The following is an 18,926-nucleotide window of genomic DNA, read 5'->3' as shown; positions in this document are numbered from 1 at the left end:
GACACAAACAAATGGAAGAACATACCATGCTCATGGATAGGAAGAATCAATATCGTGAAAATGGCCATACTGCCCAAGGTTATTTATAGATTCAATGCCATCCCCATCAAGCTACCAATGAGTTTCTTCACAGAATTGGAAAAAAACTGCTTTAAAGTTCATATGGAACCAAAAAAGAGCCCGCATCTCCAAGACAATCCTAAGTCAAAAGAACAAAGCTGGAGGCATCACGCTACCTGACTTCAAACTATACTACAAGGCTACAGTAACCAAAACAGCATGGTACTAGTACCAAAACAGAGATACAGACCAATGGAACAGAACAGAGCCCTCAGAAATAACACCACACATCTACAACCATCTGATCTTTGACAACCCTGACAAAAACAAGAAATGGGGAAAGGATTCCCTATTTATTAAATGGTGCTGGGAAAACTGGCGAGCCATATGTAGAAAGTTGAAACTGGATCCCTTCCTTACACCTTATACGAAAATTAATTCAAGATGGATTAAAGACTTAAATGTCAGATCTAAAACCATTAAAACCCTAGAAGAAAACTTAGGCAATACCATTCAGGACATAGGCATGGGCAAGGACTTCATGTCTAAAACACCAAAAGCAACGGCAACAAAAGCCAAAATTGAGAAATGGGATCTAATTAAACTGAAGAGTTTCTGCACAGCAAAAGAAACTACCATCAGAGTGAGAATATTTTTACAAGAATATTTTTACAATCTACCCATCTGACAAAGGGTTAATATCCAGAATCTACCAAGAACTTAAAGAAATTTACAAGAGAAAAATCAAACCACCCCATCAAAAAGTAGGCGAAGGATATGAACAGACACTTCACAAAAGAAGACATTTATGCAGCCAACAGACACATGAAAAAATGCTCACCATCACTGGCCATCAGAGAAATGCAAATCAAAACCACAATGAGATACCATCTCACATCAGTTAGAAGGGTGATCATTAAAAAGTCAGGAAACAAGATGCTGGAGAGGATGTGGAGAAATAGGAACACTTTTACACTGTTGGTGGGACTGTAAACTAGTTCAACCATTGTGGAAGACAGTGTGGCAATTCCTCTAGGGTCTAGAACCAGAAATACCATTTGACCCAGCCATCCCATTACTGGGTATATACCCAAAGAATTATAAATCATGCTGCTATAAAGACACATGCACATGTATGTTTACTGTGGCATTATTCACAATAGCAAAGACTTGGAACCAACCCAAATGTCCATCAATGACAGACTGGATTAAGAAAATGTGGCACATATACACCATGGAATACTATGCAGCCATAAAAAAGGATGAGTTCATGTCCTTTGTAGGGGCATGGATGAAGCTGGAAACCATCACTCTTGGCAAACTACTGCAAGAACAGAAAACCAAACATCGCATGTTCTCACTCATAGGTGGGAATCGAACAATGAGAACACTTGGACACAGGAAGGGGAACATCACACACTGGGGCTTGTTGTGGAGTGGGGGCGGGGGGGAGGGATAGCATTAGGAGATATACCTGATGTCAATGACCAGTTAATGGGTGCAGCACACCAACATCACACATGTATACAAATGTAACAAACCTGTATGCTGTGCACATGTACCCTAGAACATAAAGTATTAAAAAAAAAAAAGTCAGGAAACAACAGATGCTGGATAGGATGGGGAGAAATAGGAACACTTCTACACTGTTGGTGGGACTGTAAACTAGTTCAACCATTGTAGAAGACAGTGTGGCAATTCCTCAAGGATCTAGAACTAGAAATACCATTTGACCCAGCCATCCCATTACTGAGTATATACCCGAAGGATTATAAATCATGCTGCTATAAAGACACATGCACACGTATGTTTATTGTGGCCCTATTCACAATAGCAAAGACTTGGAACCAATCCAAATGTCCATCAATGATAGACTGGATTAAGAAAATGTCGCACATATACACCATGGAATACTATGAAGCCATAAAAACGGATGAGTTCATGTCCTTTTTAGGGACATGGATGAAGCTGGAAACCATCATTCTCAGCAAACTATCACAAGGACAGAAAACCAAACACCGCATGCTCTCACTCACAGGTGGGAACTGAACAGTGAGAACACCTGGACACAGGGCAGGGAACATCACACACCGGGGCCTGTAATGGGGTAGGGGTAGGGGGGAGAGATAGCATTAGGAGATATACCTAATGTAAATGATGGGTTAATAGGTGCAGCACACCAACATGGCACATGTATACATATGTAACAAACCTGCACGTTGTGCACATGTACCCTATAACTTAAAGTATAATAATAATAACTTTTAAAAAAAGCTATCAGCAAACTAGATATAGAAGAGAACTTCCTAAAGCTGATAAAGGATATTTATGAAAACTTACAGGTAAATCATAATTAATAGTGAAAAACTAATTGCTTTCCTTCATGTATTTGATTTGTTCTTAATAGTACGAACAAGCAGAATCTAAGTTTTTACCACTACTATTCAATATTTTAGTGAAAGTCCCATCCAGTAAAATAAGGCAAGAAAGAAAATAAAAGGCTTATCAATTGGGAAGGAAAATATAAAAAATGTCTTTTTTTCATTATCAGTATTACCAATGTAGAAAATCCAAAGGAATCTAAACAAACAAACAAACAAACAACTGTAATAACCATTGAGTTTAGCAAGCTCCTAGGGAAAACATCAATACACAAAACTAATCCATTGTATTTCTAAATACTACAAGAAAAGAACCAGAAAATACCATTTAGAAAGCAGTGCCATTTGCAATAGCACCAAAAATTTAAGTACTTTGGGAGAAAGTTAAAAAAACTTGTACAATGCCTGTGCAAAACACTGCTGACAGAAATTAAAGAAGACCTAAATAAATGGTGCAAGATTGGAAAACATGATATTGTTAAAAATGTCACGCTTCAGTTCCTTGACTGTCGATCCAGTACCAGGACAAATCTTTTATCGTTTACTCCCCTCAGTCCAGTGGTCCAAGTTCTCTAAGCTCTGTCAGCTTACAGCATCAATAACTGACAGGAATCTTGGAAGAATAAAAACTGGCTTCCATCTTTTAAAAAGGTATCTTATCTAATATATTTTTAATGAAGCCCATAGAATTTTAATCTAATGTGATGAACAAGAATAGATAAGAGTCTATGTTAAAATGAAAGACAATAATGAGGAAAGAAGGGAGAGTCAGACAGAAATCGAGTGTCACAGAGATGAGCAAGGGAAGAAATAAGGGACAATGAGGCAAAGAAGGACAAAGAAACAAAAGAGACAGATGAAGAGAGAAACAGAGAACTAAAAATGAGGAGCTGACAGAGGCAGAGCAGTAGAGAATGAGATTGAGACATGAGCAAGGGGTAGGGCGAGAGAATCAGAGGCAGAGACACAGGAGAGATACAGAGATCAAGGTTCCTCAGATAGAGAAGAGAAGAGAGAGGAGTCACACTCTTCCCTGTCCCCCTTCCCACTCCTATCCATCTTCCCGCCCCCAACGGAAAAAAAAAAAATCAAATCAAACACTTATCATCCAAACTCCAATTACAAATCACATCCATTCTGCCGTCATGGAAATGAGTAACCAGGAATTTCAATTTCAGTGAGTGCATAGAAAGGATGGAAGCTATTAGTGTATGTGTGTGAAGCAGACACACACACACACACACACACACACACACACACACACAGCTAGTGCCTCTGTAGCATTTCTCTGCTCCTATACCCTATCTCAAGCTGGTGCTAGGATCACTTGCGCTGCACAAAAGAAGAAATTGAACCTTGTAAGGCAAAGGTTTCTGAACCAGAGGGAGGAACCTGGCCAGCTCCATGCCCTCTTTCCTCCCCTCAGCCCTCAAAGGACACCCTCTGAGGAGCATGAGAACTCTTCCTTATTTTCCTTGTTTAGAACACTCTCCACCTTCTCTCAGAAAATACCCCCATCCTTCAAGTTCCCCAAATTATTCAGGGACAGAATCTTGTCCACCTCTGCTTTGAGCATGAGTATAGGGCCTGCTACCCAAAAGTCATTAGTAAGTGTCTGTCAGGTGAATAAATGTACGCTGGTTCTAGATGTATACATTAGACATGTTTGCTATTCATGTACCTATGAACTTTTGTAAAGTAATTCATTCGTAATACTAACAAAAATGTTCTCCTAGTAAGTTACTTCTAAATCTATCTTCCCTCCAGTGTTCTTAATCTCAGTGGTATTAACGTCATTCAGACTCTTCAACCCATCTGAAAACACTCTCATCAAATCAATAAGGCCTGTTGATCTCATCTTCTAAATATCTTCTACTTTATCTCCCATGCAATCTAGCCACATGCTAAAAGAAAAATCAAATCCTCCTGAATAGCACTCCTTCCATCATCCATCTTGTTGTCACTAACCTTTCCAATCAAGTCACATTCTTTGTTCCACCTTCAATGGAAATCTACACAAAAATACTTACTATTTCTTTCAGAATTAACATTAAACTCCTTATTTTGGTATTGAGAACTTTCCCAATTACACTCCAACTCACCTTCCCAAAGTCATTTCCTACTCCTCTCCCCATCTCTAATAACATCAAGTTTTTCATCATTCCCTATGTACTTATGCTCCTCCTCTCCACCAGGCCTCTATCCATGGACATTCACATGTCCTTTCCCTCCTCTTTCTCTACATCTAGATCTTTGAACTTCCAGCTTAAGTTGCATCTTGTTCCTCAACCTGATCACTGACCCTAAAGAGAGTTAGTCATTCCTGTCCCTGGATTGCCAATGCACTTGAAACATACATTTATTACTGCTCAAATTGTAATACATAGTTATTATTTAAATATCATTTTTCTCCATTACATTGTGAGTTGTACAAGTGTAGACTGTCTCATTGACTTTTAAAGTATCACAAAGCTTAGCACAGAACCTTGCACACATAAGAGTCAAATAAATATGAGAAAAGCAAATAAACATACCTTTCTGTGCTTTAATTAGTTGTTTTCCAATTTCTAGTGTCACAAAGGCTGTGCCATTTAGAACTATGTCAGTTATGGTTTTCCAAGCATTAGGAGAAAGTCTTTCAGTAGGAGAAATAAAATTCCCTGCTGCATTGTTTATCACAATCTAATAAATGGACAAGGCAAGTTACAGAAACTTTAGATGAGGAAAAACATTTTCTCTGCAGGGTTTTTGTTTCTGAAATATATTAATAGAAATAATACAATAAAGTTGAAGTTCACAGTTACCTACGAAACAATACCATGAAATTTAGTAGTCTGAGTCTGTGAAAACCTCCTATGTTAGTTACCAAAATTCAGAATCCTAAGCCGTCTTTAAATTAGGGTAGATTCTGTTATTAAGAAAACTAAAAGGGTGCAGAGGCTCATGCCCGTAATCCCAGCACTTTGGGATGAGTTCAAGACCAGCCTGGGCAACAAAGCAAGACCTCATTTCTACAAAAATTTTCTTTTAAAAATTAGCTGAGTGTGGAGGCATGTGCCTGTATTCCCAGCTACTTGGGAGGCTGAGGTGGGAGTACTGCCTGAGCCCAGGAGGTCAAGGCTCTGCTGAGCCATGACTGTGCCACTTGCATACCAACCTGAGTGACAGAGCAAGACCCTGTCTCAAAATAAATGAATAAAATTTTAAAAGGTAAAAAGAAAAAGAAAATTAATACAGATAAACATATATACCATGTGACTCTATTTTACTTCAAAGATCTCAAGAAATGCCTTTTTGTTTCTGGTGTTATTTTAGTTTAACTTAACCAAAGCAGCTTGTGGTTGATTATCTATTTACCATCAATAAAGATTCTGGCTAGTTCTACAGGAGATTCAATGTTATTGGTTCTGAAAATATCATAGAAAGTGCTATCTTTGAGACTACTGGAAGAAATGGCTTCTCTCCAGTAAATAAACCAAACAACAGCAAAATATTCATGCATATTTCAGGTATTAAAAGGAGAAATTTTGAATTTCTTACAGTTTTTCATGTTTATATTGTTCTCCACTGAGGAAGACAATCAAAAGTTATTAGCAGAAGCAAAAAGCATCAATCATTTAAACTCAATGCTGTGCTCTTGGATAACTGCTCTTGTTATTTCATAATCTTATTAAATAAAGTGAAATCAAGTTTGTTTTCCAATCAATCATAAATGGATTCTTTAAGTATTCCTGAAAGGAAGTCGTGTAGTGGTCTTTCTACTCCGTTCTTTGCTTTAGCAGAACTGGCATTTTCCGAGGGACAGAAAATAGGTGCTTCTCAACACAGCACTTGCTCATATTGAGGTAGGAGGCGGGCCTAATTCTGGAGGCAGAGCTCCAACACAGGACCAGATTGAGGACTAGTTAAACCAAGTCCTAGATGAAAGCACCCCCTCTTTAGACATATCCACCAATGCACTATGTTTGTTTACCATTGCCATGGCAATGCCAGCAAGTTACTGCCCTTTCCATGGCAACGAACTGATGACTCAGAAGTTACCAACCCTTTTCTAGAAATTTCTGCATAAACCTAGTTAATTTGCATGTAATTAAAAGTGGGTACAAATATGACTATAAAACTGCCTCTCAACTGCTATGCCCAGCACATTGACTATGGGGTTGCCCTGCTCTGAAGGAACAGTCACAAATCCATTCCGCTGCTGCTGCTGCTTCAGAAAAGCTGTTCTCTTCTACCACCAGCTCATCCTTGAATTCTTTCCTGGGTAAAGCCAAGAACCTTCCCAGGCTAAGCCCCAGACTGGGACTTGCCTGTCCCACATCAATATCAACATTTTATTTCCTTTGTACAAGTTGTTGGGTGTTATCAACATCAAGTGTCTGGCAGTTCGGCTTCGTCATCACTACACTTACATTAGGATGTCCTGCAACTTTGATCAGTTCTGACACAGTGTTTTGAACCATATCAGGATCCCTCACATCACACTGAATTGCATGAACCTGCAAAATAACAAAAAGAAACTGACATTTTCCAGGTTTCTTAAACCAAACACATGAACAAATTATTTGAACATGTTATAATTCCTAAATCTAAATTAAATAACTGATTTTTAATGTACCTTATTTCCAGTTTGAGAAGAAATTTGTTCTGCGGTAGCTTTCAAAACATCCATCTTCCTAGAAATAAACACCTTGTATGACTTCATATTATATTTTTCAATTTCATTAATTGAAGAATACAGAGAATCCATAGCTTAAAGAAAAGCATTTCTGAGAAAGTATAGATGTTATTTATATACAAAAATCAACGTGAATTTTTTTCTAAAAGTCAAATTTAGATAATTTTTATATATTGATACTAATTTATTGAATTAGTCACTTTTAAACCAGTTACTTTAACATTCTACTCACAGATTTAAATTATTCCTTAATAAGCCAGCTTTACAAAGAAAATATATTCATAGTTTAATGTTTAATTAAAGCAGTAACCATAATCATTCCCACTGAAGACAAAGCAACCTCCATGTAGTGCTTAAAAAAAAAAAAAAAAAGTTTCTTTTGAGACAAGGTCTCACTATGTTGCCCAGCTGGTCTCAAATTCTGGGCCTCAAGCGATCTTCCTGCCTCAGCTTCCCAGTAGCTGGGATTACAGGCACACACCACCCCACCTGGCTGCATGTCAAGCTTTTTAACTTCATCTTCGTGTACAAAAAAAGAAATATTCTACCACTGAATTGGGGAAATTAAAATAATGAAAATTGTGGATGTTTACCCAAACATCAGTTCCACAGTTTTCATTGTTTCTTTCATCTCAAATAGTACCTGACTTTTTCAAAACGATTTATTTAAATAATCTAAAGAATATTTCTAGCATTTCATATAAGATTAAGATGCTAATCAAACAACTCGGGCAAACAGTGTTTTCAATACTATGGCACAGAATAGTTTCTTCAAAAGCATCACCAATAGGCTTGAGGTAAGGGACTTACCGGCTGGCTATCACGCACTGAGCACCTAGGCTGGACAGAAGAGCCGTCATTCCTTTACCAAGGCCAGTACCTCCCCCGGTAATGAATGCCACTTTTCCTTGAAAACTATTAGGTGGTAGCATCGCTTTTTGAAGGGGTGGAAAGAATTTAGACTGCAAAGCTTCAGTGTTTTGATATAATATTTTTGTCCCATAACTGAAAAACTAAAAGGGGAAAAATGAATTGAAATTTGCATATATATATTTCCAAAAAACAGATGCATTTTTAAAAACATGCTCTTGAATTTAATAGTAATCAAATTCTTGTATTAACACAAACTCTTTGCAAACATATTGGTATTGTACTTAATTATTATTCTTTGCTTTCTGATTTAAAAAGAACAGGCTCTGGAGCTGGATTACATAGCACAGAAATTTCTCCCAAGCTGTATAACCTTCAGCAGGTTATTTGACCTCTCTGTGCCTCAGTTCCTTCATCTACAAAATGAGGACAATAAAATAAATTTCTTCATATGGCATTGTGAGGATTATATGAGTTATTATAGGTAAAGCACCTAGAGCAGCGTGTAGCATATAGTAAACACTACAAATGCTTACATTATTATCTGCAGGTGTTTTACTTAAATTTAATTTTGTTGTGTTTTGGTTTGGTTTTTGGTTTTTTGTTTTTTTTTGAGACAGAGTCTCGCTCTGTCACCAGGCTGGAGTGCAGTGGCATGATCTTGGCTCACTGCAACCTCCGCCTCCCGGGTTCAAGCGATTCTCCTGCCTCAGAGTAGCTGGGATTACAGGCACGCGCCACCATGCCCAGTTAAATTTCTGTATTTTTAGTAGAGACGGGGTTTCACCATGTTGGCCAGTATGGTCTCGGTCTCCTGACCTCATGATCCGCCTGCCTCGGCCTCCCAAAGTGCTGGGATTACAGGCATGAGCCACTGCACCCGACCAAATTTAATTTTTTAAAAACTAACATAAAGCATTTTTGTCTTTCAACGAAAATAATCTGGATAAAAATCCACCTTTGAATCACTGAAGAAAATTGTTAAAAATTCTCTATAAGGTTTATTAAATCAAATGCCTCTTCACATGCTAGCTTCTGGCCACAAAACATGAAACAGAATATTTCTGTTATTTATTTTAAATGGAGGGAAAAATCAATACATTTCAGAGTCAAAAATATTTGTATTGCCCTATTTTATATGTAACAGCTTGTACTTACATTACATGCAAACATCACTGCCATTCTCTCACATTTAATCATAAAACAAACTTTAGGTATTTAATATAATGAACAATAGGAGCTAACATTCATTAAGTGGTTACCACCTGCCAGGATTACATATCAAACTATTTAATCTTCCCAACAACCACAGGAAATAGGTATTAGTTTTATCCTGTTGTATAGAAAGGGCTCAGAGTGATAAAAAATATATATATTGCCAAAGTTGCAGAACCACGGTTCAAACACAGACTGACAGGCTCCAGAGCCTTCTCTGATAACCAGCTTGCATATTCCTCTGTCTATTCTCTGAGATCCTGCTAAGCTTAATGATCACACCAGGGAGGTTATGTGATATTCCATTAGGTTATGGTGGCAAGATTAAAACTCCAGTTAAAACTCCAGAAGCTGCCATTTCCTTCCAGAGTATTCCTGTAAGCTAAATAGACTGTCATCAGTTGATTCAGGATATCTTGAAATTTATCCTAAGGAAAGAATAAGAAAATGTGGTCAATGATTTAGAACGAGGCTGTTCATCAACTGGAAACTGCACAAGAAAATGTTTATAATGTGATGTTAAATGAAAAAAAAAAAAGAAACAAATATACGGTATTTTTTAACTACAAATAAAAATATATGCTTAGAAAAAAAGACTAGAAGGAAATAACAACAGTAAGTAGTAGATTCAATATTTACCATACAGTCCTCAAAACAGCTCTATAAGGTAAATTCTATTGTTACTCCTATTTTATAGATGAAAAAAATTGAAGCACAGAAAGGTCAAGTAGCTAACTTTTAAAAATAAATAATAATAGGGAATAAAGACTTAAATCCAGTATCTGACTTCACAGGCCACCCATTAGTTTACAGTTATGGCTAAGTGATGAGATTATAGATAATTATTTGCTTTGTTTGTTTGTTTGTTTGATTGGCTTTTAGTACTTTCCAAATCTATCCAGTAAGTATGATTAGATCTTTATAAGCAGAAAAAAACTTACTGAAAGACAAAATTTGAGATCATGTATAAAATAATTGAAGATACATTTGTAAATCTTGTTATGCTCCATAGTCATCATATTTATTTTAGCTTCATATTGACAAAGCATTTTCTTTTCATATCCTTTTGCCAAAGCACAGTAATCCAAGCAACTCCACAATAATCTTTTTCTACATAAGTGGCAGTTTTCCTTAAGGCTGCCACCTGCCTTCAGAACTATTACATTAAGATGATGAATCAACAAGTTTACTCAAATAGAATGGTAAATTTGTCGTTAATAATAATGAAAAAAGTATTCTAATTTTCTGAAGGCTTTACCATAATTTTTAACTTTTTAATGTTAATGTGTATAGGGGATTTGATGTGGGACTTCATGAAAATAATTAAACAAGATATTTGCATACAAACTTTATTTTTAAATTTATTTTAAAACATTTCCTCAACCTCCTCACCAGTAGAGAAAAGGATATAAAGGTAAAAATGTCACATGTGATAAAAATAATTCCTAGTGTCTACAATGTAACAGGTTATTACGTAGCACTTTTTTTCTTATATGATCTGATCAATACTAACTTTATGATTCCACTTCCCCACCAAAGTGAAGAAATTGATAAGCTATTTTAATTCTCATTACCCCCTAACAATACACAGCATATGTGTTAATATAAATTCAAGCCATCTTCTCTGCCTAAAAGGAAGATGTTCATTTCAACATTAAGACCCACTGAGATGATCAGATGTCACAGGGTCACATCATACTCAATCCCCTGTTTCTACAAAGAAGCATCCTTAATAACCTGAAACAGTATTTTGATTGGACTTTTTTGAATTATAAAAAGTGGATACCAAACAGGCTTTTAAAGATTTTCAAGTCCTGCTTTATGGTTTTTAGAGAAATAAGTTTTTTTCAAAAATGTAAATAATACCTTTCATATCAAGATTGATTCTCTGGAGATCTTTAGTGACCTAAAATTCTTAAAACTTTCTAGAGTCTTCCAACTTTGGCAATACAGAATTATTTTTGTTACAAGCTCTAAATCTCTCCCACAAAAAATTAGCTATCACCCACCTTCCTCACCATACTCATCCCTCTCCCACATCATATAAACAATAGCTTCCTCCTTCATGTATTCCAAAATTACAGCATCTAAACTAATAAGACATGATCACACTTTTAATCTTCAAAATGGCAATTCCGAGAGTCCTGACACTGCACCTTCCCCTCAAGGATAAGGACTGTATATCCATGAGATATATACATAAATTACTTAGGTATAATTTGGCTAATCTAAAATGTCTAGGGTATCACAAACAGAAGTAGATTAGTGATTCTAGGCCAAATATGTTTTGTTATCCTGCCCAAATTTTTTAAAACTTGAGCCAACATTTAGATAATGGAAGAATTCACATAAAAGTCAGAAGCTCTACCAACACTTGGGCACACCTTCCCACATGATTAAGTACGACTACGACAGCCCTGCTGAGACAAGGCCTGAGCTCTGCCCAGCCCTGACTCACACAGGAAAAGTGAGCCCTTTTCACTGGGTGGCCTTTCATAAACAGGGCCTTCAAGGACTTCAGGCATCTGAGTATGTGACTCCTAGATGCCTAGTCTAAGTAACACACAAGAAACTAAAACAAACAAACAAAAAAAACGAAAGAGGAGGCAAGGCTTTTTTTTTTTTTTTTTGGCACCATAACTAAATTTCATGTAAAAGAAATTTCTACAAAAATAATTGTTTAATGTGTTAGGTACATTATTAAGAAGATCCAGTTTCAAATATATAAAATTCATAAAATAACAGACTCTCATATGGGAGTTGTGAGGCTAAATGAATTATCTTTTGAGCACTTAGTTTAGCTATTTATCATCGCCATCATCATCGTCATCATCATTATGGATGGGTCCTCCACATTAAAATTCCATTCCTCAAAAACATGGATGCCTTCCAAAGTCAAAAAGACAAAAATCAAACTCTTGAGCATGGCATTCAAGCCACCGGACAATATGATGCCAATGTATTAATACTTTCCTAGCCCCACCTCATGATTGGTCTGCCATGTAGAAGTAAACTCTACACTTACCAAGCCCTCAGCATTCCAAAAACTTGTCAACTGCTTTCACCATCTGGCCTTTGCTCCTGCTTTCTCATTGACCTGAACCAACCACTGTCTTTCTCAACCCAGCAGAATTGGCCTTCAAAACCAGACAACATTGTCAATATCTCTGTCAACACTTTTTAAATGGCACCCTATTAAAAACAGGCAAATGGAAGGCTTCCAAATTGGCCTGCTAAGGAGTTGCCGCAATTCATATCAACGTATCAGGATGCTCAGGAAGCCAGGGACACTACCTTATATTCATCACTACAGTACAATTTCTGGCACCAATTAGGCATTCGGTAAATGCTTGTCTTACTGAATGTAACATTTGGTTGGCCATCCCAAGAATAGAAAATCTAAATCATCAGGCTGGGCGCGGTAGCTAACGCCTGTAATCCCACCACTTTGGGAGGCTGAGGCAGGTGGACCACCTGAGGTCAGGAGTTTGAGACCAACCTGGCCAACATGGTAAAACCCCATCTCTACTAAAAGTACAAAAATTAGCCGGGCGTGGTGGCATGCGCCTGTAGTCCCAGCTATTCCAGAGGCTGAGGCAGGAGAATTTCTTAAACCCAGATGGCGGAGGTTGCAGTGAGCCAAGATCGTGCCACTGCACTCCAGCCTGGGCAACACAGCAAGACTCCCTCTTAAAAAAAAAAAGAAAAGAAAAGAAAAGAAAATCTAAATCAATCTATGTTAAGTATTGAGTTACCTGCAAATAGAAAAACTGGACAAAGGGCTTAGAAAGGTACTCCACACAAACAAAAAACAAATATACAACCATATTTATAACTAAATAAGCATATTTAAACAAAAGGAGACACAATTTTTCTCTTACTAGACCAGTAAGGTTCAAATTTTATCATATATAATACAAGAAACAGCTGATTAAAGCCACCCTTACAACCTGTTGATAAGAATTCTGGCAACTTCTTAGGAGGCCAATCTGGCAACACTTTTTTAAATGTTAGATACAAATACTCTTTGACTCAGCAAACCCCCATGCAGGAATTTATCTAAAATATATATATACTCATTCATCTGGGAAAGAAGCAGGGGGAAAAGTAGCTATGATCAAAGATATACATTAAGATGAAAATGAAATTAACAATTCTGTTTATAATCATATTGAAAAGAATACTAATACATTTAATAAAAGAAGTACAAGACTTATAAATTGAAAACTACAAAACATCATTAAGAAATTGAAGACCTAAGCAAATAAAAAGACATTCTATGTTAATGGATTGGAAAGCTTAATTTTGTTAAGAGGACAGTACTTCCTAAATTGACACACAGATTCAACAAAATCCCTATCGAAATCCTAATCAGCTTTTTGTGAATGTCGACAAGCTTATCCTAAAATTGGTATGAAAATGCAAGAGACTCAAAATAGCCAAAGAGATTCAATAAAACATTGTTTGTAATAGAAAGACTACAAAACAATCTATGTGTGTTTCCTTAGGGGACATAGCCAATGAATTAGAGCACATCTATACTACAAAATACTGTTATATGAATCTATTATCTACCAAAAGAAGGAGCTAGAATGTATATGCTGACTGTAAACATTGCTATAGATGTATCATTTTTTAATTATTCAATAAGTATTTGTTGGATACCAACAATGTGAGACATTATGTGTTAAGTGTAAAACTCAAGGTAGAGAAATGCATGTAACATGCTCCCATTCGTATGGTTTTTTAAAATGAGGATATATTCATACATATGTTGACATATGCACAAAAACCGTCAGAAGTATCCACAAGAAACTATTCATAGTAATAACCATAGTAATAATAACCTTATGACACTGTCACTGCATATCCTTTTATATTGCTTGAATGTTCAACATGTTCATAAATTTTTTTTTCATTAACAATAGCTAACACAAAATTGAATCATATAGGCAAGCACACAATATGAGAAGTGCGTAGAAGAAAACAGAGCAAGAAAAAAAATGGCATAGAATCAATTTCATGATAAGGACATATACCTTACTTGAAGCATAACTACTCTATATTAAACACTAAAGTGTGAACTATATTTATAAAAATAATGAAATATTTCCATATCTATTTTCTTAGAGCTTCTAAGTATCTGTTGGTTCAGGCTGAATGAGTATTTTTGAGATCAAATTTACTCCAACTCAGATTCACATAAGAGTTTTGCAGACTGGGACTTAACTGTCATATTAAAATGTCAGCATGGTAAACACTGGACAACCGTATTTTTCAAAGCATGAGTTTGACAAATGTACATCTGCATTCCCAAAACACCTTATGTACTCCCTCAACACAGGAAGCCTTCCATAACTACTTCCCAATTTATTTTGTCCGATTGCTAGAAGGCACTTTTCTGTGCCATGCATGCATTCTTTCCAACGGCCAGACCACTGCCACTTCAGCAGAGTGTATGTGGTCCTTAGATGGAGGCATCTGCAAATACAAGGGATAGTTAGGTGGAATGTTCTACTGGATGTTCCAGTGCAAAAAAGGACAGTCTTGCAGAATGAAGAACTGTCTCACCCCAAATGCCAATAGTTGCCCTGCAGACATTAAAATAACTGACTACCACACTGAATGTTTGTCAAAGGCCTTGTTAACTCATGCTCTATGACTGTGTAGATTGCTTAAGCACATCTGCCTGCTCCTTAACTTATAGCAGGGCACTGAACAGAGGCCACTGATATTCTCAGCTTCTGCAAAGGACAGATCTTGTTGCCACAGCAACATGAAGGTAAGGCTGAACAAATATAAAAGAAACTGCCTAGCTGGACTCCAAGCTCCAATGGCTAAGCTGAATTATGCAGTTGCCAGGAGCAAGACAGACATTACATTTTTGAGTAATGATACATTTTATATCAGTGAACATGAGTCCTTGAAAATGTCGGTGCTCTATGCTCTAGGGTGTACATCTCATTTTATTACAGTACCTATCTGTCTGCAGTTAGATGCAGACTGAACAGATGCTTCCCCGATACTACAAAATAAAAACAGATGAAATCACAGAGCTAAGAGGCAATTTGAAATTTTCAGCTAGGGTCTTCACTCCTGCCTGCCTCTGATTTGAGTCATCTCTTATTGATCCCCTAGCATGTTAACCAAAACTATAATGACAATCTTTCTTAAACCAAAAATTAGAATCTCTGCTCTTGCAAAGAGTTTGTTTTGAGAATTTGCTTACATGAAAAAGTATTAGGGATAAACATGACATTATGATGGATATAGAGTTTATTCATTTATTCATTTTAAGCAAGTGTTTATTGAGCATATATTACACTCCAGGCACTGTTCTAGGCATGGCAGTACAGCAGCAAAAAAAAAAAAAAAGACACAATATTCTATTCTCAGCAAGATTATCCTTGAGGGAATGAGGGATACAGAAATTAAGTTAAATATGTAGTATATTAAAAGTTGGTATGTGGTGTGGGGAAAAAATAAGGCAGCCATTAGGGATAGAGCATTGCTACTTTAAATAGAGTCATCAGCAAAGGCCTCATTGAGAAGGTGACATTGGAGCAAAGACGTGAAGGAGAAGAATGAATCATAGGGTTTTAGGCAAAAGGGATTGGGAGCAAAGGCCCTAAGCAGGGGGCATGCTCATGGATGGGGTAATAGTCAGGAAGCCAGTGTGGCTGCAGAAGAAGGAAGGAGGGAGACAGGGGCAGGAGAAGAGGTCAGTGAGGTAAAGGGGACTGGACCATTCAGGCTGAGTCAGCCACTGTGGAGACTCAGGCTTTTACTCTGAGTCAAGTGGGAAACATCTTCTAAGTTTTGAGGAGAGAAGGGACATGATCTGCCTGAAGTTTTAAGGGATTGTTCTGGCTGCCATGGAGTGTAGAGGGCAAGGTTGGAAGCAGGGAAACTATTAGGACACTTGTATAACAGGCCAGGCAAGAGATGGTGATGCTTAGCCCAGGATGCTATCATGTGAACTGGTGGGAAGTTAGCAAATAAAACTGCTTGCAAGAACAAAGGTCCCCATAAATGAGGATGTAATGAGTTACCACTGTACCTAATACTGCCTGGTCCAATTATTTCTCCTTTTTTTAAGGTTTTATTAATACATAACATTTTTACCTATTCGTGGGGTACACGTGATATTTTATTCCATGCATAGAATGTACAATGATCAAGTCAGGGTATTCAGGATATCCACTAGATCCATGATTTCTTCTTGCCTCATGCCCAACAACATGAGCTTGGGCTTTTGTTCTTGATCTATTTTATCACATTTTTGCCTATTTCATTAAAAGCATATAAACAGGTCTCCTGTTTACTGAAAAGAACTGAGAGAGATTTTTCTACCTCTCACCTTTACCTCAATATCCCTGTTACATCTGCACTGCCTTTGTGTTCTAGAAAAATTAAGATTTAACTGTGAGCCAGAAAAAAGGAAATGGAGACCCCATCAGACAGAAGTCATTAGTCTAGGTGAGAGACACTAAGGGCAGCAGAAATTAAGAGAAGACAACACATTCCACACACATTTAAAATGTAAATTAGCCTGAACCCAGAAGCCAACCAGCCAGACCTGGTAAGGTGAGAGCTGCAGAAGGTAACTTAGTTCCAGTTTTAAGTGACTACATGCAGAGTAATGCTGTAACTGAAATGACTGGGTTGGCATGAGAAGACCAAGTTGCAGCACTGAGGATAATGAGTTTTGCATTAGAAATGCTGCACCTGGGATGCTTCTGGAATAGTCAGGTAGAGATATCTAAGCTGCAGTAGGAAATATTGTTTTGAAGCACAGAGAATAAATCAGGGCTAAAGGTAAATGGCAACATCATTTCATCATTCCAGCAATTATGAAAGCCTACAGTTCTATCACTGCTTTCATGTTACAATGCAGTGTGAGAGTTTCCCAGACTGCAAGGGATCAAAGTGCAGTTGACTTTTTATTCTAGACTTATTTATCATTACCCTGGCACTTCGATCTCAGAATGATTCATCAACTTAGAAAGAGCTGTGGACAGCTGAGAATGCTGATCATTTTCTACCTAGAATTTTCTGCAAAAACTAAAAGTTGCTAAACATCAATGGCATGCTTTCTACCATGGGCTATAAGAAACTCTGGATAGCTTTAAATTCCCTCCTCTTTTGATGTCATTATCATGACCTTTGGGAGATATCTGAGATCTAGATTTTTTTTGGTAATACTATAAAGTTAGCTTTTTAGTTTGGGCAGGAAGTTTGTTTGAAATTTCTTCAGATGCATACTTAAGCTACAAGGCCAAGATTCATCCACTAACCCCACCCCCACCGCCTGCCCTGCCCTGCCCCACCTCGGTGACTCCCTCTCCTCCTCTTCACCTGATACATCCCATCCATCTCTAAGCCCCATGCCTTTTACCTCCCCAGTGTCCCTCTCTATCCACCACCTGATTTCAAACCCCAAACTCACAATATTCACAAACATTGAGGGCCTACTCTATGTCATCTTTTAACTGATCTCCAGATGACTATCAACGGGCTCATGTTACGTCTCTCCTAAGATCTTCTAACGGCTCCTGGTAGCTGCAGAACATCCAGATTCCTTTGCTCCCCACAGCTATGTCTTCACGACCTAGCTCCTGCCCCTCTCTCCTGCCTCATCTCCCCTGAAATTTACACTCAGGAAAACAAAGTACTCAGGGTTCCCCAAACACCAACTCTTTCCTACCTCCCTGTCTTTACACAAATTGCTCCCTATCGTCACCCAACATTCATCATTGAAACCCAGCTGTGAGAGCTCTGGTGCCTTCCCTAACACTCCCAGGGAGAATTAACATTCTCTCCTCCACCTCTGTAGCTTAATTATCTATATACCACTTGAGGAGTCCCAGATCCTACTGACATTTCAAGAATGATGTCACTTACTCCTCTTCTCCTTCCAGTCCCCACTTAATGTCCTCACTCAAGAGAGTGGCATTGTCCTTAGTTCAGGGGCCAAAGACGGAAATCTGGGCTTCGTCTTGCCCCATACATTCAAACCAAGCCCAGTTCATTTTAGTCCCCAGTAGCTCTAATGCTACACTCAGTTCAGACCCTCATCACTGGTGTTTTGATGTTTGGTCTCCCTACTTCCAGTCTTACCTGAGGATATTGTATTTCTGCTCACAATTTTGATGGCAACATGTCAACTCTGAGCTCAGCCCTATCTCGCATCCTCACCACCAACCAATCACCAAGGCCTCTGATTTTACCTCCCAAATATCACTCAACTTTGAGTGTCTCCAAACCCAATGCATGCCCTTGTTGAGGTCACGATCACCTCTCATCAGATGAGAGGATTACTCAGGGTTTGGCCGTTTGTCTCCACTCCCATCCCTCAGGACAAAGTGTTAACTCCTTAACACAGCTGACAGGCTGCTCACTAAGCTGTCTCTCACCTCCTGCCTCCCTGCTCTCTACTGATAACCTCCATGCTGGGCCTTCACATAGACTACTCTCCTGTCTAAAACATTCTTACATCTCTCCCTTTGGCTAACTCCTACTCATCCTTCAGGTCTCAGCTTTGATATATACCAAACAACAACACTCTCATAAAACTGGACATACTTCCCCCACGAGCAGGAGATGCTTCTTCCCCAGTCCTGACATCTCCCTACTGAGAGAAGCTCAGGTAGTACAACTCCAGTCAACCTGCTAGGGACGTTTGGATGCTTGTCCCTTGAAACCTCATGTTGAAATGTGAT

General features: G+C 37.9%; 1 protein-coding gene across 2 annotated transcripts in view; it reads right to left on the bottom strand.

Moving 5' to 3' along the window:
* DECR1 (2,4-dienoyl-CoA reductase 1) overlaps nucleotides 1-18,926 on the bottom strand; it is a 45,148-nt gene that overhangs the window by 21,988 nt on the left and 4,234 nt on the right. For both annotated transcript variants that reach the window (XR_013397334.1, XM_001085155.5), the window contains exons 2-5: nucleotides 7,930-8,132; nucleotides 7,060-7,117; nucleotides 6,854-6,940; nucleotides 4,976-5,123 (exon numbers count right to left, since the gene is read on the bottom strand). Coding sequence is in view for 1 of the 2 variants with exons in the window: in XM_001085155.5 (XP_001085155.1) it covers nucleotides 4,976-5,123; nucleotides 6,854-6,940; nucleotides 7,060-7,117; nucleotides 7,930-8,132 (496 nt within the window). In the remaining variant the exon portion in view is untranslated. The remainder of the gene's footprint in view (nucleotides 1-4,975; nucleotides 5,124-6,853; nucleotides 6,941-7,059; nucleotides 7,118-7,929; nucleotides 8,133-18,926) is intronic.

Source organism: Macaca mulatta, chromosome 8 (assembly GCF_049350105.2).
Source record: "Macaca mulatta isolate MMU2019108-1 chromosome 8, T2T-MMU8v2.0, whole genome shotgun sequence".
Taxonomy (NCBI): domain Eukaryota; kingdom Metazoa; phylum Chordata; class Mammalia; order Primates; family Cercopithecidae; genus Macaca; species Macaca mulatta.
The sequence above is the reverse complement of the archived record's forward strand: the minus strand, read 5'-3'. Positions and strand labels throughout refer to the sequence as shown.